Below are 23821 nucleotides of genomic sequence, written 5' to 3' on the forward strand. Positions count from 1 at the left end.
ATTGAAAACTTTCTGAAGTAAATGAGAATAAAGGGGGCCATCTTATCTGCTGGTGTTGGTCCAATGTGTCGAACATCCACTGGTGCTACCCCGCTGAGCTAACAGGCTTCTGAAGACAAGTATTCCAATTATTCATATTGGAGACAAGAAAAAATTTTTCCACGACAGACATCTTGAATAAAGAATTTGCTACACCACACGTGTTACAAATAGTTTTACATTTTATTAATATATTTTCATAAAACAAGTTTAAGACTGTATCAAAAACTCAGTAAAAACATTAGATTTTTTTATCTATTTTTCTAATGATATGAAATGTACATAATTCACATAATGTCATGGTATCTTTGTTCCCCCTCATGTTAAGATAATGCTTCATTTTTTAATTTTTTTTTTTTTCATTTTCCATGTGACGGGCATGTAAACAATCTTTTCTACCCTCAAACTATAAAGTTTTTTTGTTGCTTTTTTTCTTCAAATTACTGTGATCAAAAATCTAGACATACAATTGAAAAACAACATTCCCCACTAGGGGCCCCATCAGTTCCCAGCTAGGTTTACTGATAAAACATCAACATTATGGAGTTGTTCTGTTTCACAGGCACACAAATATGTACATCCCCTTTTACCCAGTGCCTCATCTGAACCGACAACAGGCACTGAACTTGTAGTGCACCCCCTGGAGGCAGAGCTGTGGTATTACAGTACTCCATGCCTACCCACCCACCCATCACAGCTATAAAAAAATAAAAAATGAAAGACAATGGATCCACTTCACTGACAGATTTTCTGCCTGCTGTGAATAACAGCATTCCAATGGCCCCTTTGTTATTGTTTTAGCAACCCCATAAAAAGTGCACTGTGACCACAGACATCACCTTGGCAACGGCAAACCTAGTCATCTCCCGGGCAGCTTTAGTGGAACACATTAAAGAGAGGAAAAATAAATCAGATCTAAGCTACATCTACAACAGGCATGATCAAACTTATGACCTTTGTGGTCAAGTGCCAGAGGAAACTCTGACATATGGCAAGTTAAAGGATCCAAACTTCTTGCACCTTCTTTCAGTTCTGCTCAAGACGCAATGCAAGGTTTAACAAGAATTTGCATAAGTGCACTGGTTGCATGTTATTATCCAGAGGGAGCAACAAAATAAAACAGGGAAGATCGATATTTGACAAACAAATTAATTTAAATGGATTTAAAAAAAAAATGCATCATGCGTTCAATTTGCCATTTTACTTTTCATCCCCTCAAGAAATAACAAGTGCAAAGTCTTACTAAACCTAGCTGAAGGGCAGATAAGAATGATTTAGAACTCATAAAGATTAACATCGGGAGAGAGAAAGCCTTGAGTCTGCTGTCATGGTGACATCTCCACAAAAGCCCCAAGGGACCTCAGTCTTTCCTGCTGCTTTATTATTTTTCTATACAATAGAAATAGAAGATCATTGAAGATAAAACCAACTCTTCTTGGGAAAAAAAAAGACAAAAAAAAATAAGATGCAATAAGTCAAAAGCAGATCTGAAGTACAGGAAAAGAAATGACAAACTGTTCTTCTATTCTTCCAGTGACAGTAGCAAAATGTTTTATTCATGATGGTCAGATATATGCTGTTGCTTGCTCTTCTATAAAGTCAAAGCCAGTGCATTGAACACAAGTTAAAGTACTCCTGTTGCAGTGTCTGAGAAGCATCCCTAAAGTGGACCAGCTTTTCAAACGGAAAGCTCAGCTGTGCGTTAGGGAGGTACATAGGGGGGTGGTGACCTGTAGGATGTCATGTTCTTGGGGCGTGAACCTTTTCCTTCAATGGGAACGGTAAAAGGGGGCGGAGGTTGATAAGGTGGAGCATTGGGATCGTCATCCTGATAAACTGAATACTCCTCCAACAGATCCTGGTTGAGTAGGGTACTGTGGGGGCCAGCCATGTTTGGGTACTCAGGGGGAGGAAGGGGGGGCTTTTCTTCTTGCAGGATAAGAGGAATGCTAGAGGATGGCGGAGACTTGGAATCATCCAATTCATCAGCAAATATTATAGGAACTCCCTTCTTTATGAAGGTGGCTTGCTCCTCTATTGTCATTTTACCTTTGCGTTTCTTACGGTAGCAGACCATTGCAATGATCCCAGCTATAAGCAACAAGGCTGCAACCACAACAGCAGGGATGACTGTGTGCAGGTAAACATCATCTCTTCTTCCTTGACTTGTCCCAGGGGATGGCGTGGCTGTCGGAAGGGCAGGCATTGGCACCTCTCCAGGTGGAATGAATATGTAGGCTTGGCATTTATTGGTTCCACGAACCGATATGTTTATGGGTTTAAATTCAGGCTCCATTGCCTTAATGAAGGCTGGCGTGGGTGTGCCTTGGTGATCTGAGATTCTTTTGCTGAGTGCTATGATCTGTTCTTTTGGACAGGGATTTTGCTGAAGGCTGTTGTTGGTCCATTCAACCACAATGGATCCTTTAGTGATGCTCCTCAGGGTCACCCTGCTGGTGTTTCGGTCACCAAGGGCATCAGCCAGTTTCTTAGTCAAAAGAATCTTATTGTGGACATTTTCCCTCAACATTTTGGGATCACCATGAAAACGAGCAGTAAACACAACTGATGGTTTATCATTAGTAGCCCAGCGGTTGACTCGCACCTCAAATGCATCCATAATGCTTTTTCCACCCTTATCTGTGGCCAACATGAAGTATACATAATTCCCTGCATGTTCCTCATCTGGAAGGCCGTACAAAAGCTGAATACTGCTGTTGAACTGAATCCATGAAGTTTCATTCACAGCTTCCTTGGGGCTCTGCTTCAGAGTCAAACGCAACTTGTCAGTGGTACCATCCTCTTGGTCATAAAATGCATCCGAGGCAATTTTAACCTCAAAGTATGTGCCAACCCATGCTGTGACCTGATCGATGGGGTTACGGATTTCTGGAGTTTTATTCAAGTCTGGGGCCAAAGAAAGAGGGGTTGTGCGTCTAGGTGGTTTAGGAGTAGTGGACTTTGGTTCCCTCGGAGCAGGGGTGGAAGTTTTGGGTTTCTTGGGTTTCTTTGTGGTTTTTGGTCTTTTGGTGGTGCCTGGTGGCGTCGGTGAAGCAGTGGGTCCCAAAATTGTAGGTCGAGTCATGGTAGGCATGATGGGAATAGTACTCGTAGTTCCCAATACTCTGGTTGGTTGAGGAGGTCCAAAGATGGGTGTATGAGCTATCTGATCTCTGACCCTCAATGTTGGCTTCACTGGTAAGGGCAAAGGCCCCCGGACAGGGGGCGCAGAGTTGTCTGTTGCTGGTGCAATAGAAGGGGAAGTTGGGGTAGGAACAACACGAGAAAGAGGCTCTTGGTTGATAGTTGGAGGAAGCAGTGATGGCACTGGAGTTGGAGTGTTATACAACTGCCTTCTGATCCTTTTTACTAGATGGGGCTTTTTGTTGACAATATGCCAACCAACCACTGGGTAACCCAACCTGGCTGACATCGTCCCATCTTTTGCCGACGACTGCACACTGCTAATGTCGGGGATATTGGTCTGATCAAGAGCACAGCCCACTTTCCATGAAAGCAGGGCTCCATTCTCCACCACTTTCTTTGCATTTCCTGGTCCAGCCATGAAGGCAGACATGTCAAACAGGCGATTGTTTACAACAGGGACCACCCTCATGTGCTCCAGAGGGACATGTGAGAACTTTCTCATAAGTCCTAATAAGCTGACCCTCTGTTCAGCAACCATCTTTGTCAAATCAGCATCCAGAATGACAGTAAGAACTGTGACAGGCTCCTCTGAGCCACAGGTAAAAGGCTGCAGGCCACTGATATCAGACTGGAGAGTGAGCAGAGCCGGCTCAGTGTCAGCCCGCTCTTCTGGGTAGACTTCAATGGTGAAGACTGTACTGGGATACACTTGGCTACTTGTTCCTTCAGTTATCTGTTCTCCTGACACCAAGATATGATATACACCTTTATCGTGCTCTAGAGCCAATCCTCTCAGAGTGCAGCTCTCTTCATGCCAGTGTAGCCAGGAGGGTAAGGTCTCTTTTCCCATCTCAGTGATCTTAGAAAAAAGAAGAAAGATGTATGTTAGCATTTTATACATGATGGATATGGTATTCCTGAAATTTATCCGAACAAAAATGTAAGTTATTGGTAGCCTAAAATTATCTTATGTCACTTTTGATTCAATAAAGTAGTTACAAAGAACTATGGATTAAGTTGATGGAAAAAAAAAAAAACAATTATAGGGAAAAAAAAGATTTAACTTCAAATGGAAAATATATATGTGTGCATGTATATATATATATTAGGGGTGAAACGGTTCACAAAATCCACGGTCCGGTTCGGTTCACGGTTTCGTGGTCAAAACATTTTTTTTTTATGAAACTAATGAAAAAAATCCAAAAAAATTAATGAATTGTAATTATTTTTAAAGAGAACCATGGATCATTTCCGCATGTTTTGCTGCTTTGAATTTAATAATTTCAAGCATGCCCTCTACGATCTCCAAAGAACTCATAGCGGAGCGGACAGGAGCCACAGCGGAGGCTGTATGCTTTGCTTTGTGCAGGCGGTCTGGAGCACAGCGGGTGCATGTGGGGAGTATGTGGGATTTCGGGGTTAGCATGACATGTTGGTCATGTTGCTGTTACCATAAACAAAACGTGTTGCACAATTTTTGTACACTGTTGCACTTTTATCCACAACTTTCTTTCCGCAGTCATCGTAGGTCACTCTAAATGCAAAGTGGTCCCATACAGCCATACAATTCTCCACAACTGATTTTTTTCTGCTACATCCGGCTATGCTGCTTTGCTTCTTCTTCTTCTTCTTGTTTACTACTGGTGGTTGGCTTTGGTCACAGTACCGCCACCTTCTGCTCTAGAGTGTAAATGCTTCGCCTATGAGAAAAAGGAGCAGCGCATGAACCGAACGAAGCACACGCGAACCAAACCGAGACAGTCGAAACGAACGGTTCTGACGGTTTTCATAAATCTTTTATGAAAACCGTCCGAACCGTTCGGTTCGACTGTCTCTGTTCAGTTCGCATGTGTTGCGTTCAGTTCATGCGCTGCTCCATTTTCTCATAGGCGAAGCGTGTACTCCACTGTGGCTTCGTCCGCTCCCCTCTCTCTCCCTTGGAGATGGTAGAGAGTATGCGCAAGATGATTAAATTCAAAGCAGCAAAACATACGGAAATGATCCAGGGTTTCCGCGGATCATTTAAAATAATTACAATCCATTATTTTGGGGGGGATTTTTTCATTAATTACATAAATTTTTATGGGATTTCGGTGTAACAATCAACATGTATCAAACCGAACCGAAAACCGTGACTAGAAACCGTGATTCGAACCGAACCGTGGATTTTGTGAACCGTTCCGCCCCTAATATATATATATTTATTATGTTTGTGAGGACTATACCTCTTTTTTTCTAAAATTATCTTTCATACATCCAAGATGGGTGTCCAAACGTTTTAGGAGGGTTAGGAAAAAAAACTGGTAGAGCCTATTTATTTGAATTGCTTGGTTTTATGTCGTGTCATTATTAATAGATATGCAGCTGGTCTTTCATCTTAAAGAAGTGACAGCCCTAGCGCAGTGTTTCTGTTTTGATTTTGTTTTTTATAAATCTGTAGCTTAACATTTGTTTGTTCATTTGTGTGGCAAACATCCTGGGTGGATCATTTCTATCCACTCAAACCTATAACAGGTTACACGGGAAAAATTTATTTCTGTGGTGCATTCACACTGAATGCAACACCTGTGAAAAATGTGCCGGTTTCTTGTAATTTTGCTCAACTGACATATTGCCAGAAATTCGACTGGCCAGCGAAACCAATTTATACTGGTGTTGAATTGCCATCAGACATGGGCAATGTGGAGTCAACAAGTCATCTCCATGTCATGTATTTAATCTACCCAGCCAATTAACCAGGTGAGTCCAATCTGCACAGGTTAATTCTCGGTGAAGATTGGACTCACCTGCTTCAGTGGCTGGGTAGAACAAATACATGACATGGAGATGACTTGTTGACTCCACATTGCCCATGTCTGATGTCCCTCTAGAGCTAAATTAAAACTGCTCTTTTGAAAGCTACATGCAAACCTTTAAGGACTATTCACTTCTTCACCCTTTGTCAACATTATTTTCTACATAAATCCATTCTGATTGAAAGCTAATCCCCGCTGCGTTTCTCTACAGTAGGTCACAGCCAGATCCAGTTCCCGACTGGTTTTTTGCTATGTAAATAATAACAAAAGTTTGGATTGTTTAACCGCCTTACAGCACCCCAGAGCTGCCCTCTACATAGGGATAACCTCTAAATCATACTCTCCAGCTGCAAAATTTACATTTGGTGTGAGCACAAGCTTAAACTGAGAAAAAAGTTTAACATAATGGCTAAATCATCATAGTCATAATAATCACCGTGATACACCAAAATATAACATAGCCAAACCCCTTCTCATCCCGAAACACATACAGACAACAAAAATAGGTAAATAAATTACATTAGATATATTAGATTATATTAATGGCAGCCTAGTTTCACTTTGATACAGATAAAGAGTTCGTATAAAAAATGGCTAATATGGGTCAATACCATGCATATTGATAAATTATTACCAGTTAAGGAGGTACTAAACTAAGTTAACCTTTCCTAACTAATCTGTTGAATGTACTTAAAAATAAAGAAAAATAAAAAAAATCCAGAGGATGTTTCTTTCAGTTTTTTTTATAATCATCTAATTACACATTCATTTTCCAAGCAAAAAATAAAAAGAACAATTTTAATATGAAGAAAAGTGTACAGAAACCAATACTAGGAGATGGAAAGATTGATATGAAATGTACTGAATAAATTATCATAAATCTAATTATTCTGTCTTTTATACCACCATCATCCAGTGATGAGGAACTTTGATAAACCACAGTAAATTAAAAGGAATTCACAGTTGAAATATGTAAAGCAAACAAATCCCATCATCTGCCACAATCTGACTTCTTCCATTCCTTTCAGTTTATCAAATCTTGCCAAAGAGGAACAGGAAGCAGAGTGAGCTCCTATTCATAATAACTGTGTGAGTCATCCCTCATCATTTTGACTTATTACGCTCTGACAGGATATCATTCTGTATCTTTACTCAGGCCAATAATAATCTCATGTCACTCATAAATCTGACTGGAACAAATTGTAACGCAGTCGACTTCAATGAGCAGTGATGCAGTGATCAGAAATGATGGAATAAATGCTATATAGTGCATTACATGTTTTTATGATGGCAGCAAACTGTAGCTAATGTGACTATACACAAAGGAGCTAGAAGTGTACAAGGAAACATTTTTTAAAAAGCACACACATCTTCAAAGAATCTAATTTGATCATTTCCTGAGTTATTAAATTGTACTATGGATTTAATTTCTGTTAAAAGCTTTTAAAACATTTTAATTGTTCTTCTGATATTTGAAAATCTATATATTTTAATCACATCTAGATTTAAATCTTCTGGATAGTCTTTAGAAATAAAGTTGCATCTTAAAGTAATACAGTGATTTAAAGATTGGTGTGCCATGTTTCTGTTAATTTTTTGCTAAGAGCAAATTAATAAGAAAACAAAAACAACAGTTTCTTAGAAAATTAGAACACACGACATTACCTATCACCTTATTATGCCTTAAAAAACAATAGTGTACAGGACTACCATCATTACATCTGTCGAGCCAAGAGCCAGACACCTCCCTTAAGAGTTATCTTTCGATCTCTACAGCTAAAAGGAATGGCTGTAGAGGGCTGCATCCACACTTTATGGAAAATTGATTGAAAGGAAAACCTGCAGCTAAAAAAAGTACAAAACATGGATAACTACAGATCTGAATGACAGAGACATTAGCTTCGTTTACATGCGCAAAATTTCCCGGATCCGATCCAAACCTTAGTTGATCGGAAATTCAAAATCTCCGTTTACATGGACACTAAATGAAATGATCCGATCATGACGTGTGTATACATGTACCAAGCGTTGGATCAGATTAAATCTTTTAAGCATCCGCAGAACTTCCTGCCAAACTTGGCAGTTCTGTCTGCGTCTGGTTTTTGGGAGGCCTGACAAACGATGCGCTCGGAGCGAGCGGAAAGAAAAAAGGAGAGAGGAGGAAAAAAGCGCTTGGCAGCGAAATGTCCGAGAGAAAATGTAGAGAATGAGCGATTGAACCGGCGTGGGAGAGCGAGTGGGCTGTGGAGAGAGAAAAGAGGAAGAGGAGGAGGATAAATTCCTGCTTCCTGCAGCTTTAAATGAACTTGAGTGTATAAGTCGGCGTTCCTAGACTCCCCTGCCATGTTGTTCACAGCGAGAGCGAGAGCGACCGGTGGTTTCCTGTTGTTGACAAGGCGGAAAAACGTCACGCTGACGTCGCACACATGCGCAGTGAAGATTATTTTACTCTTCAGATCCGAATGGGTGTTTACATGGACGCCAATCGGAATGGCGATCGGCAACAACCACCTCTCTCATTCGGAATTAAATTTAGATCCGATCGGACCGAATCGGATTAGAATCTTCAGTCTGACATGTTTACATGAAACATTTTTGATCTGATCAGGCCTTCAATCCGATTAGTTGTGTCCATGTAAACGTAGCTAATGTTACTGAATAGTTTGTGGAGATTCAAGAGGAAGGGATTGTGGCAGCAGCCAGTATTTTAAGAGTCACCATTCAGATGTGTCCAGGACACAGACCAGAACCGTTTCAGCTTTTGTTTAAGTCACTCCAGAACTGAAAATCCGGAAACTGAATTAACAGCTAAGACAAAATACAAGTGTCCTGATGTCCAATGTAAAGTTTTTCACAGTTAGCAATAAATCAATAAGTTGTGGAGTTATGTTTTATGCTAGAGTTGGCCATTATTTCCATAATTCTAAAGTAAATCCAGAAATCTTCAGGCCAACTTCAAAGCACTTAATTTTTCCCTATTTCAAAGTAGGCTGACTCTTAAGGTTTAAAACTCCCCTCTTTTTTTGGTCTTATGCAGTATTCAAATGATTTGGCAAAATTTAAGTTAAGGCTTTCACAACCTGCAAGCAATAACTATCAAAACAGAAACACTTAAAATACAAATTAAAATACAAACCCTCCTTTCAACCTTTTCAATAATATTCTAACTTATTGAGTGCTCCACAGCTGTATTTACTTATATTTGTATATCCTGTAAACCATCTTAACCAAACACTGGAGTTGTTCATCTCAACGATTTCGAGTTTTGCGATATGTTCATATTTAGGTTTACTTACCTGGAAATTGCAGCTTGCATGGTCAGGTCCAGGGGGAACCTTCAATTGGAACACCTGCCCTACAATTGCAGATGAATCTGGGATGTTTGTGTGAACTCCACCATTCCTCACAGGAGAATCTGGGATAGATGTAGGTGGCCCCTCACCAACTGACGTTGCAGCAGCCTGGAGCTCAGACATCACAGAGGACTGCATAGAGGCCTCTAGTTCCACAGATATCATGTCCACCAGTGTTTCTTGCTGATCTGGCATGGCACCCTGAGCCAGGGTTGCCAGAAGCCATATTACAACAGGGATAGTTCTGCACAAAAGAAACCTGCTATTCCCTGCGTCCCCGCAGCTCATGTCTCTTGGTATATAGTGCATATCAATAGGCCTTTGGGCTGCACAGCAGATGTCTGTGAACAACTGAGAGGGCCACATGCACTGAAGTCACTTCAATGATATGCTTATGGGTCAGAATCTCTAGTGATTGGCTATGCTCACAAATTCAGCAGTTTCTCTTTCTTGTCCTCCATGATCCATGAAGATATCTTTGACAGCCTGTCAGATGTCCATGTCAGCCCACTGTGAGATACACACAGAAAAAGAAACAGTAAACATAGAGGATACTGAACATAGCCATAATACCATTAATGCAAAAATAGATGTGATTGATTTTTCACATGGTAATATCAAAAAAGTGGACATTTCAACTGCTTTCCATCTTTTGCAGATCACATATTTGGTCTCAGAAGAGAATATTATGTCATGTAAATAATCTTTTTTGTATGAAGAGATAACATATCAGTATTTACAATTCTCTGCCAATTTTATGCTTTTCTCAAGGACAGGAGGAGTTTCACAACCAACAAAAGTTTCTTTGAAACAAAAAGTGCATTTTCCCAAGATACAAGTTGAGGCAAGAGTGATTAAACTAATGCGTTACCCAGGAAGAGCTATCCACTTTTTTCCCACAAAAACCTGCCAGTAATGATCTCTAATGCAACATGTCTTTGTTAAAGCATACAGACCTGCATTGTTGTATTGATTAGAGCAGTGAGAGGGAAAATAATCTAGGTCAAAGGATTACTTAATTACATATAAATGCACCTCAATAACAACTCAAATACATTATACAGAGACAAAATGGTCAAAAAAAAGGAGCTCCTTATATAACATGAAGCAATTGCAAACATTATTTGGTAGCATTGTTGGAAATAGATGGTGACCACAATCATAGGATCTTCAGCTTGATTAGTCTGGGCAGAAACTGAAATATCTGTTCTTCATTCAATTAGCATATATAATTAGAGTATAATTCATACTTGCTAAGAAGGACATATGCAGATAAGAGGACAGCACAACAAAGTAACCTGTCTGTTATGGAACATGGTGAAAAACAATTGCAGCTTTTATTAGACGTTTTGATAAAAGTAGGGCTGAAACAATTGGATTAATTGAAATTAATCGATTATTGAAATAATCTAATTTTCATCTAATTTTGTAATCGATTAATTGTAATAGAATAGAAACACGAAAACATGCCTTTAGCTGACAGAGCAAACCACTTAGAGCAGTAATTACAAAAAAAATTACATCTAACATAAAAAACAACTTTTTCATCTGTCAACATGCTCTACCCAGAACTACACAGGGGGAAAAGTTTTTGTTTCAACTGGTATAAATCTAGTGTTGCACTGATACCTATACCAGTATCAGACGGGGCCCCGATCCAGCACTAAAATGGTGGCATCGCTATCGGCGAGTACAAACAAATAGGGCATAGATACCATTTGGAGAGCCAAAAGTTTATTCAACTATTGTCACCCATTTCAGGTAGGCAATAAAAAGTTCTACTGGATTCACTTTGTGTTAGTCTTTTTCCTGCTTCACAAACGGCCGATACTGCACAGCCAGGTATCGGGGCCAAAAAAAAAAATGGCATTGCCGCAATACTCTTTAATTCTGTAGAAAACCTTCTTTAAGGAAACCTTAGCTATCAGATTATTGATCAAAAAAAAAATAAAAAATCACCAGATGATTGGATTAGCAAAGTAATCAGTTGCAGCCCTAGATAAAAGATAAGGATTTAAATAATCAGTTGGAGAAAATTAGGGCCTATCAAGTATTGATTTGTTCTAAGCATCTAGCCAATGTTCTAACGGGTTCATAGTCACCTGGTAACATTGTGCTGTAAAGCTATGTGTGTTCTGTATAGTTATGGCAACTGATCATGTTGTTATAATCTGAGCTAAAGGGACCATGTAGATATTGAATAAGAGGGCCCCAGGATGGAGCATTGAGGAACCATTCATGTGATTTTTCCGTGATTAAATTTTCTTCCGACACAGAAATCCCTGTCCTTCAGGTAGGATTTAAACCAGTCCAGTGCAATACCAGAAAGGCCAGCCCAATTTTCCAGAAGATCTAATAAAATCGAGACATCAACAGTATCAAACGCTGCACAGAGGTCCAATGATACTAGCACTGTGGTTCCTTCCACAGTCTTAATTTAAACAACTTTTTCGATAATGTTACTGATGAAGGGGAGGTTTGAGATGGGCTTGTAGTTGTGCATGATTAATTTGCTGTTACTAGGGCCAGAGGGAAAACACCCGACATAAGGGATGCATCTATGATTTAAATGAAATCAGACCCTAAAACTGGTAAAACCCATGTGATAAACATTAAGACATCAGGAAGATGAGCTTAGCTGCCCAACAATTTTTCTGAACTTTTGCAATTTATTTGGCAGAATCAGGGCATTTTAACAGTGCTTATTCTTTTAACAGCATTGCAGCACAATGTACGGTCTGCTTTACTAATACTTCTAATGTATTTTCTGAGTAAAGAAATTTGCAAAGTTTTTGCAGGCCTTTTTAGATTAGAGTTCATCAGCCACAGAAATAGGAGGGTTATTTAACCTGTTTGTTGTGGCAAATTAGGAGCTAGCCTTGTTGATGTTTTTGCTTTTAATATCAGAGATAAAAGATTCTCTTGCATCTTTTGTTGTAAATTATATTTGTAAAGTTTCTATCTATAGATTTCATAGTTAACTTGGAGTCCATTCTTTTGCTATCTTTGTTCGGTTTTACGACACACCCCTCCTTTTTTTTCTCACTGCTGGAGCATTTCTCTATGGAGATTTCATCTTCCCAGAGACAACTTTGACTGGAGCAATGGACTCAATGACGTCTGCAATTTTAGAATGGAAATTATCAACCAGCTCATCTACTGAGTTACAGGGTAAAGTGGAAGCAGAAAGACAAGCCTGGGCAAACTTATTAAATGACTGTCCATGATGTCTTCTAAAAAGATCTCCTTCGGTAGATCAGTGGTATCTTTACCTAGATCAAGAGACATTTAAAATATTCAAACCTTTACTAATGTTCAAGTTCAAAATATGTCCTTGATTCTGATGACTGTTTAACAAGTTGAGTCAAACCAAAATTTATAAGTATGTCAAACAGTTATTTTTACCGCTGTCTTCAGGTTTGTCAACACGTACATTAAAGTACCCCAAAAATACTTAAATAGTCGTGTTTACATAGATGCTGATTATAGCCAATTTACATACCAATGCTGACATTGTAGTCCTAGCCGGTTGAGCTTCTCAGGATGGATGAACGGTTTACTACCTTTTGAAGTTTTAGCTGTTTTCTTGCTACGCATTAAAACTGAAATTTTATATCTACTTTCTTTTGAGGTCCCAGCTTTTCCTGGAGAAAGATCAGCTCTGATAAAATCACTACTGAAACCCAAAGTATATTGCAAGAAGGTGATTTGAATGTTCCGATTACCAAATAGCTTGCGATTGCCGGCTTTTGGTTTACTACACAAAAATATGTTCAATCTGACAATTTGATTATGTCTACAGTGCTATGGTTTTACCCTCGTCCACTACATTTCCTGCTGTTCGTCGACGTTATTTAAAAGAGAAATATTGCAAAAGGAGGCATGCAAGAGCACAAATATCAATCGATTGAGAGTATGGTAATAGAAACCCAATCGGTTCCTGTTTTGTTAAATGTAACAAGTTTAATAAAGTGTAAGAAAACACTTTTGCCTTTATCCAGTCAGTATATAATGCACACACAAAATAAAATATATATATATATATATATATATATATATATTAGGGGTGGAACGGTTCACAAAATCCACGGTTCGGTTCGATTCACGGTTTCTGGTCACGGTTTTCGGTTCGGTTCGATACATGTTGGTTGTTACACCGAAATCCCATAAAAATTTATGGAATTAATAAAAAAATCCCCCAAAAAATAATGGATTGTAATTATTTTAAATGATCCGCGGAAACCCTGGATCATTTCCGTATGTTTTGCTGCTTTGAATTTAATCATCTCGAGCGTGCTCTCTACAATCTCCAAGGGACTCAGGTGGGGGGCGGACGAAGCCACAGTGGAGGCTGTAGGCTTTGCTTTGAGCAGCCGGTCTGGAGCGCAGCGGGGGTTGCTGACGGAGTATGAGGGATTTCGGGGTTAGCATGACATGTTGGTCATGTTGCTGTTAGCGTAAACAAAACGTTTTGCACAATGTTCGCACACTGTTGCACTTTTATCCACAACTTTCTTTCCGCCGTCATCGTAGGTCACTCTAAATGCAAAGTGGTCCCATACAGCAGACCTATAAAGTGCTGCTGGCGCGTCTTCCAACTCCTGTTCTTTCCCACTCACCATTCCGACACAATTCTCCACAACAACTGATTTTTTTTCCCTGCTACACCCGGCTAAGCTGCTTCGCTTCTTCTTCTTCTTGTTTACTACTGGTGGTTGGCTTTGGTCGCAGTACCGCCACCTTCTGCTCTGGAGTGTAAACGCTTCGCCTATGAGAAAAAGGAGCAGCACATGAACCGAACGAAACACACGCGAACCAAACCGAGACAGTCGAACCGAACGATTCTGACGGTTTTCATAAATCGTCCCATCCCTAATATATATATACATTCACACACACTTTTGTAAATATTGCAGGAAACCCACCTCTGAGGACTGCAGTTTGAAACCTGTTCTCTAAAAAAGCCACATTGCGATAGTCATTCTAGTTATGCGCCACACCTACTGTTAATAAAATACACTGTCTATGCTCTCAGTGCTTGAAAACAAGGTCAAATTCCTTGTCTAAGTTCACAAACTTTGCCAATAAGCTGACTTAGATGCTAAGGGCAGTTTAAAATGTGAACAAAATAACCTTTTCTTTGGCTCAGCAGGTCAAAGCTTTATAAAAAAAGAAAAAAAAAATTGAAATAGACAACAAAATTCTTGGTTTATTTTTATTTCTTAAACCGCATACACATTGCAAAATTCATAAACCATTTTTACTGATAGCTACCCCCTAACCTGCAGCTGTGTCAAGTATTTTTCCTCCTCCATTGTAGTTTTAATTAGGCAAACCTCAGGCTTGGAATTAAAGTCTTACTGCTCTGACCTTGCCAGCTTTAATCCTGTAGCACTCAAATGGGCAGAGGAGGGTCAGCCATTTGCCTGGAATCCCAATGTCTGCCTTGGCACAAGAATGTGACATCAAGTGATGCACTTACATTTATTTGCTTGCTGTAAAATACTTTAAAGAACAACTGAAAGTTTGGACAAACTTGTAAATTAAATTCAGCTGCTTTCTGTAAAAAAAAAAAACAATAATAAAATAATGAATAATATATGGGATATTGAATCTGTCTGATTCAGTTTTTGATTCAAATAGTTTGTACCGCCTTAGTTATCTTCAACTTAACAAGCCTTCAAACGTATGTATAAACTGTTCTTACATGGAAGGCATAAAAATACTTACAATAAAAGAAATAAGCCATCTTCTAGGATCCACCATCTATACCCATAAACAAAAAGAACATTGAGTCACAACTTTTCCAGTTCATTAACCAAGTTGAGACATGTACCACACTTGAGAAGTTTTTCTTTTATCTTAGTTAAAGGTCTCTCACCTCTCTCCCAATACTACTTCAAGTCATAACTAAAAGAGAAAACATGCTTTAGCTAGAAAGACTTGCAGTAAAGCTCAGCAGTTGGTTCCTTAATACAAAACATACAAACTGAGGAAAAGAGCATAACATGATGCATGATTCATGCAGTCATTTGTGCCGTTAATGTAAAACAAGAGCATTAAGATGAAAATAGGCCGTACACATAAGATACTTTTAATTCAGACAAAATATGACCCCAGGTTGTTGTTGCCATACATGAAATGCATCTGAGCGTTAAAGTATCCTCTCAGGAAATGGCTTACATGTGATCATGCTCAAACTAAGACGGTAATGAATTATTAGAAACTGGCATTTTAACATGCCTCAATGCAGTAGTTACCATAAAAATGTTAGGAGCTGTTTATATGGATTACAGTGTAAAACAGTTATTGTTGGATTTATAGGTGGTTACATTGCAGTGCTGTCTGTTCTTTATGCCGCAGTCAAACAATGCTGCCTCCAAATGTGCCAAACTCTACTTAAAGTTTAACCTAATCACTCAGACTATTAGTACTTGTTAAAATCATAAAGAGTTCCTGGGAAGGCTTAAATATCTAGTTATTTGGGTCCAGTTGATATCAGGACACACGTTATTACAGAATTTAATGATTTCATCCAGCTGTTTCCATAAGATGCAGAGGAATGTGCATATATACAGATTATATGTACACAGTTATAAAAAAAGCCTTTCCAGCCAGAGTACAGTACAGACCCACTAGTGTTTAGAGTATGAGGTGCCCCCCCCTAGTCCCTCCCCACCTTTTGCTGTTCACTGCCAGTGAACTGTCAAGGAAAGAAGAAAAATAAATAAATACGAAAAAAAAGAAAACGCTACTACAGTTTTGACTCATTTAAGAGATGGACCAAGTCTTACATTTGGAAATATTTCCCATCCAACAATCAAAAACGCTATTTTGTACACACAAAGGAGCACTATACATCACTCTTCTTAAAGTAACACGGTTCTAAAAACTATTTCTGGAGAGCAATGAGCAGCACATTTGCTAAGCAGCCAACTGCAGGCTGGTTTATCCAAGTATAAGGTCTGACAAGTCAGTTAATATCAGCATGCTAATACTGGAGATCCTCTATAAAAATGAGGATAACAAAAAAGGATTACAATCAACACAATAAACTATCAATTAAAGATCAAGAATAAAACATAATACTGGAAGTAATGCAGATAAATTGAAAAGAACATAGTGTATTTGCTTTTTTAAAATAAAAAAAAATGTTTTTACACAAAGTTTTCATACTGCAACACTCCAGCCTATCTCTAGATAACATTACAATAAAAAAAATTGCAATAAGATCAAATTATTTTTTATTGTTTATTCTGTATAGGGCTTTTAGTAAAATACCCATAAGAGCATTTATTTCACAAGATTAGACAAAGCCTCTACAAGAGCAGAGCTTAAAATTTCAGCTAAAGCGAAATCCTGGCTTTAAATTTAGAATCCCTGTTTTCATGTTGAACCTTTCTACTGTATTTTTGGTAAATTGTGTGAAGATATGGACTTTTTTGTGGCCGATTTGCAGCAAGAGGCCTTTACTGCTGGGGGCACAAAAAAAAAAAAAAAAAAAATCGTTTTACAGCCATCCATGCACTCTCCAGTTCAACAGTAGTTAAAACTCGAAAACCATCAAAAATAATTAGGCCTCCAATGCACAGTGGCACTCAGGGCCAATTGAATTGACGTAGCACATGCAGCAGCCTCTAGATAGAGCATGAGCTGAATAACAAACATATCCACGAGACAAGGTTGCTTTGCAGTTGGATGTTTCCCTTGTGTTACCCTCTACTCTGTTCAACAAAGTAACCAAATATGAAGCAAGAAAACAGAACCACAACAACAATGTCTGTCTTTTCTGACTGAAAACAGAACTTGGCATGTTGATTCCAGAGCAACTCCCTTTAGACGGACCACTGTGCAACATACAATCTAAGAGTTGTATGTCAACATTTTTGTTGGATATTTACATGAGTTCATACACTATAAATAATTTATCGGAAAATTGGCCTTCACTTAAAGGAAGAGTAATATTCAGAATTCAAACTTCTGAAAGTACTTTAAATATGAAATTATAACATACTTTTCAATAAATGATAATTGTTTTTAATTAAGAGTAATTTCATTTGAATGTGCTTTACCGGATACATCCATGTTTGTCAAAGAACACCACTGCCACCTACAGGTTTGTGATGTTACAGTGCGGTATCGGCTATTGAGAAAGTCCCACTGATGTACAGGTGCTGGTCATAAAATTAGAATATCATGAAAAAGTAGATTGATTTCAGTAATTCCATTTAAAAAGTGAAACTTGTATATTATATTCATACATTACATACAAACTCATATATTTCAGATGTTTATTTTGTTTAATTTTGATGATTACAAATGACAACAAATGAAAATCTCAAATTCATCATATCAGAAAATTAGAATATTGTGAAAAGGTTCAAAATTGATGGCCCCTGGTGCCACACTCTAATCAGCTAATTAACTCAAACCACCTGCAAAAGCCTTTAAATGGTCTTTCAGTCTAGTTCTATAGGCTACACAATCATGGGGAAGACTGCTGACTTGACAGTTGTCCAAAAGACGACCATCAACACCTTGCACAAGGAGGGCAAGACACAAAAGGTCATCGCTAAAGAGGCTGGCTGTTCCCAGAGCTCAGTGTCCAAGCACATTAATAGAGAGGCGAAGGGAAGGAAAAGATGTGGTCGAAAAAAGTGTACAAGCAAGAGAGATAACCGCACCCTGGAGAGGATTGTGAAACAAAACCCCTTCAAAAATGTGGGGGAGATTCACAAAGAGTGGACTGCAGCTGGAGTGAGTGCTTCAAGAACCACCACACACAGACGTATGAAAGACATGGGTTTCTGCTGTCGCATTCCTTGTGTCAAGCCACTCTTGAACCACAGACAGCGTCAGAAGCGTCTTGCCTGGGCTAAAGAGAAACAGGACTGGACTGCTGGTGAGTGGTCCAAAGTCATGTTCTCTGATGAAAGTAAATTTTGCATTTCCTTTGGAAATCAAGGTCCCAGAGTCTGGAGGAAAAGAAGAGAGGCACTTCATCCACGTTGCTTGAAGTCCAGTGTAAAGTTTCCACAGTCAGTGATGGTTTGGGGTGCCATGTCATCTGCTGGTGTTGGTCCATTGTGTTTTCTGAGGTCCAGGGTCAACGCAGCCACATACCAGGAAGTTTTAGAGCACTTCATGCTTCCTGCAGCTGACCAACTTTTTGGAGATGCAGATTTCATTTTCCAACAGGACTTGGCACCTGCACACAGTGCCAAAGCTACCAGTACCTGGTTGAAGGACCATGGTATCCCTGTTCTTAATTGGCCAGCAAACTCTCCTGACCTTAACCCCATAGAAAATCTATGGGGTATTGTGAAGAAGAAGATGCAATACACCAGACCCAACAATTCAGAAGAGCTAAAAGCCACTATTAGAGCAACTTGGGCTATCATAACACCTGAGCAGTGCCACAGACTGATCGACTCCATGCCACGCCGCATTGCTGCAGTAATACAGGCCAAAGGAGGCCCAACTAAATACTGAGTGCTGTACATGCTCATACTTTTCATGTTCATACTTTTCAGTTGGCCAACATTTCTATAAATCCTTTGTTTTTATTGGTCTTCAGTAATATTCTAATTTTCTGATATGATGAATTTGAGATTTTCATTTGTTGTCATTTGTAATCATCAAAATTAAACAAAATAAACATCTGAAATATATGAGTTTGTATGTAATGTATGAATATAATATACAAGTTTCACTTTTTAAATGGAATTACTGAAATCAATCTACTTTTTCATGATATTCTAATTTTATGACCAGCACCTGTATCTGGTGTTTTTCATCTTGGAAAGATTCTTTTTCAAAATGTTGGCTACATATGTGTTTTTTCTCAGGCCAGAAGTTTGAAGTTCGGCAAATCCTCCCTCTTCAAGTTGGCAATCCAACAACCAGGACTGCAGTAACCCCTCAGTGGAGGATCATAAATCGGAAAGGTGAAATAACTTTTTAACTTTAACCCGATGTATTACAACATCTAACTGCCATGCATGTGGCCATTGTCAGTTTAAATATGGCTCTCGCAAATTTCCATGGTTTGCTTGTAAAGCGGGCAGAATGGTTCTAAGCTTACAGCACCATGACGTCATTGCCGGAAGGTGTCAGAAGAGAGGTGTATTATATGTTGTATATATTGTATCATATGTGTATTATATATATATATATTTGGGCAAAAATGGCCGGTTCTGGGCTCGGTGATCTCAACAAAAATTATTATTTTTATTTTTTTTACTGATTAACGCTAAATTTATTGAATCACCGCGAACGTATTAGTTTTATGTATCAATAATGATCCATTTATTATTCCTTGCTGAACGGATTTTTCTGATAAAAGCAACATAACTGTATTGAGGTTTGTGTTTTTTGTGTTTTACTCCAATTTTTTTTATAGTACTAGCTACAAATGTTTCAACATAGCAGCTAACTGTGTTTTCCATGCCAGTTAGTAACAGTGGAAAAAAAACATAATGCTGCGTTCACACCGGGGGCAGCTGGCGCGACAGAAGCAGCAAGTTTACATGCAAAGTCAATGGTTGACGCGCGTCAAGGCGCAGCAAAAAGTCCCGCGGCGCGTTTCGAGCAGCAAGCGCAGCGCGTCTGAGCAGCTGAAGCAGCGCGTCGGGCGCGTTTTGGCATCTGACGCGCGTGACGCGCCGCAAACGCGTTGCTGCTCGAGATGGAAAAATTGAATTTTTGCTGCTCGACGCGCCGCGTCAACCAATCAGAGAAGCTGATCTGGGAGCTGGCTGGGAGAGAGACACAGCGCTGATGACACACACTGCTCTGATTACTCCTCTTAAACAGTTTATTAACGCATAATTAACTTAAAATATATACATCTGCCGGCAGAATATGTTCGCTTTTATTATTCTGGTGCCTGCAGATCGGATTATTTAGATGAAAAACACCTACCAGCCACCGCGGTAAACCGCGAGGAGGCGACCCAGCCAGAGGCTGCTGATGAATGGATTCCTTCTGTCGGCGCACCGCCGGTATGTGGGGGTCTGAGCGGCTCCGACAGAAATAACATTGGGAGGCAGGATTGTAATCTGGATGAACTGACTCCACTGATGAAGTTTTCAGGTGTATTTTCTCACTTAAAAACATATTAAAACTACTTTATTCCCACTGATCACAGCAAATATAGCTGCAAGGCAGAGAAAGGATAGTGAAGCTCCGCCCAACGCGCGTCAGACACACTTTTGGACCGCGCAGCGAGAGCAGCAAAGCTGCTTCAGACTCGCGTCAGAATTCACTGGTACAAGCAGCAAAAATGAAGCAGCAGACGCGATTTTGCTGCTTTTGCTGCCCCCGGTGTGAACGCAGCATAAGTATTCCCGTCTAGGATAAAACCGCAAAGAGCCTGGGGGCTTATTTGCCCAACTGCCTGGTTTAAAAGGCCCAGAGATTTCTAATTGGTGAAATAGACAAACAAAATAGCAAAACAAAACAAAGGTAGCAAACAAACAAAGTTGGCATATATCAGTTACTTAAATTGAATGCCACATTGGGTGTCAGGTAAACAGCTTTTTCTCCAGAAAAACTCCTGCCTCAGATATTGCTTTCTGAAGCAGATTAGCTGCCTACAGAAATGTTTTTACTGCACAATTTACCAACGTGAATTTTTACAATGTACTTACAGAGAGAAAAAATCTGTGAGATCCCAATTGCGGTAAATGGTTGAATTAATGCCAGGTTGAGATATTTTGTCAGAAATAACATGTTTGAACTCATGCTACTTAATGATAGGGGGGGAAGGGAGGGTTAATCGTAACTGATATCATTACCATATACAGCAATAGTAATGTAATAACATGCTGTCCTAAATACCAGCAATTCTCCTATCATTATTGTTATCAAATGTATTACCCCATTTAAATTATGCCAGATCATAAGCTCTCTGTGTTGACACAGCAACATGGAGGGTTTCGGGTGAACAACACATTCAATTCAGTTCCAGTTTATTTGCTCTTACGTGTTTTCACCAGTAGATCCAAACTACACCTAATAGATGTCGCAACCAAGCACTTGCAAAACAAGGTTAGATATCTGTGTTTCATGAGTAACAGCCACAAATCTCCAACTCAGTTTTTTTTTTTTTTTTGATTTTCTTTATAACCAAAATATCATACAGTATTCATTATGTATAATTAAAGAAATACAATCTTATATTGCCGTTACTAAAGATATAAAAAGATTTATTATCACCTTTGAAACTTATGTCCCTGTTTTATTTATTTTTCTCCAGTCACGTTAGCCTGTGAGTCCTGTACAACTAACATAAAGCTAAAAGCAGATTAACACATACTAACTTTAATTTTTAAAGAAGCTAAATAGAGTGTTGCATGGTGCAGAACTTCCCTTGAGAGACTTGAATGTAAATATTAGTAACAGTCATTAGGTTGTCTGTGTCACAAATGTTTTGACAGATTGATTCAGGCTGCTTGCCTGAACTTCGCTGTTTCGCTATTGCAGATAGTGAAGCATTACCGACCTGTTTAAGGTGCTTTACAAAGTTTGTATAGTAGTTGTTACAGCTACTAGCATGTGGTATTGGTCAACATTTAATCTGTTTTACCGCCCATCTGCCTGTTGGAGAAATAACCCCTGGACGTTTTTTTTGCTTGGCTTTCAGGCTAAGGAGGTTAACTTTTGTTTTGGGGAGGCTCTACTTCTAATGTTAGCAGAGTTTTTAACTTACAGCAGCAGAGAGCAGAGGGATTGAGGATCTCTGTTGATGAACTGCTGCTGCCAGAAACTGCCTCCATTTGGACAAATGTAAATGGAATGGGTTGGATAACATTTTGGCTCAAACAAGCATTTTTGAGTCAATTGGGTTTTTGTTTTTGTCAATTGCAACAAAAAGCTAAAGGTGTTGACAATCATAGTCATGAGAAGTAAAATCACCTATTCATTCCAGGAACTGTAAAGGTAGACAGTACGAGATTGTGTTGAACTGCCCAGCAAAGTAGCCACTTTTTTAAATGAGCAAATGTTGAGATTTTTATTTACAGCTTTTCAAAGCTTCTGAAATGCATAAAGAAAATTATGCATTATTTTTAACCTATAAAATGGGTATGGGGATTTTTATAAGGGGAGTCTGTTTGCTTTTAAGAACGAGATCAAAAATAGCTTTAAAAATGTATTTAAAAGGAAAATAGTCTAATACAACAAAAGACAATAATGGAGGGGGAAAAAAGAGAATGTACTTTAGTTTACAATAATTATGGAGAACACATAACTGAATTCTGAAAGCTGTATTAACAAGAACAGATGCTGGATCCGATTTCTTGCGGGTCTTAGGGTCTGAGTGGGAGGCCTTTTTACCAGACCGTGTGGCCGCTGGCTCATAATCCTTTCGTGCCAATTATAAATCCAACTAATCAATCCTTCCAACATCAGCAGCGACGCTGCTCCTCCGACTGGGGAGAAGAGAATCAAATCTCGTTTCTGGCATGCGAAGGAGGGGGGGAAAATAAACAATGTCGCTACTAAAAATATCAGGTGTTCCCAATTATAATAGTGTGTTTCAGATTGTTGATAATGTAAGAAAGCGAGCGTTAGCTCAGTAACTAGGCATTAGCTTCTGGGCCCCGCTTCAAGTAGACCCAGTGGAGGAGGCCTTTGTAAATCTCAACGCCGCCTACGACGTTCAACCTTGATAAATAATTTCTCAGCCTACACAAAGAATAACTCTTGTTAAGTCAAGCCAAGTACTCTTCCAATCTACACAGATATTAAAATGAGTTAATTCCGAAAGGGGCTAGTTGAGAGTTGAACCCATATTCATCCAGTCGAGGATAGAGGTGCACCTGTTTTATTCTAGGCTGAAACACAGAGCTGTGTCACAAACATCGCAGTTCTCTTTCTCCCGGTCAGGCTGCTCTGCTGGGGGCAACCATTAACAAACACTAACCCATTAGCCTGACTAAGACAGTGTGAAAGTGAGTCAGCTTACTTTCAAACACTAAAGTCGGATAAGGAGCGAAGTGAGCAACTACCGAGGGTTGGGGGGGCTAACTAATAAGCTAACGCAAACATAGTATATCCGCGACAAATTCAGTCTTTTACAAGTCCTGTCAGCGGACCAAAGTCCCAGCCAATGCTGCAGATGAATCAGAGCTATATAGAGACGACAACCTCGGTCCATAGATAAATATCAACAAGCAGCAACAGAGTGCTTATTTCAAACTGACCTTGTTTAGCGAGCTAACATTAGCTAACTCGCGGCATACCGTCTCCTCTTCCAACCGGAGAGAGCCGCGAAGACTTCCCAAATGCCATCAAACACCGGCTGCTCCCCTCAGAGACAAAGGCGCTTATCATTTAGTACGGAAATAAAATGATTTCCATCTGTTTTGGGTAATCCTATAGATGATATTCGGCTGTATAGAGCGGTGGTGACGGTAGCTTCCCCTCCCTCCACCGCCGCCGCCGCGCTTCTCTCTGTCCGCTCCTCACACAGGTCCACAGGTT

At 39.4% G+C, this 23821-nt stretch overlaps 1 protein-coding gene across 1 annotated transcript; it reads right to left on the bottom strand.

Annotated features, from left to right (window-relative positions):
* Window positions 1-203: 203 nt before the first annotated feature.
* Window positions 204-23821, bottom strand: LOC119774076 (dystroglycan-like). The gene is made up of 3 exons (XM_038271383.1): window positions 23542-23821; window positions 9278-9844; window positions 204-4045 (listed from the first exon to the last, which is right to left on the bottom strand). The coding sequence occupies exons 2-3, from the start codon at window positions 9698-9700 to the stop codon at window positions 1742-1744; spliced, it is 2727 nt and encodes a 908-aa protein (XP_038127311.1). The 5' UTR covers window positions 9701-9844; window positions 23542-23821; the 3' UTR covers window positions 204-1741.

This window comes from Cyprinodon tularosa, unplaced genomic scaffold (assembly GCF_016077235.1).
Source record: "Cyprinodon tularosa strain WSP-4 unplaced genomic scaffold, ASM1607723v1 ctg8, whole genome shotgun sequence".
NCBI classification, from domain to species: domain Eukaryota; kingdom Metazoa; phylum Chordata; class Actinopteri; order Cyprinodontiformes; family Cyprinodontidae; genus Cyprinodon; species Cyprinodon tularosa.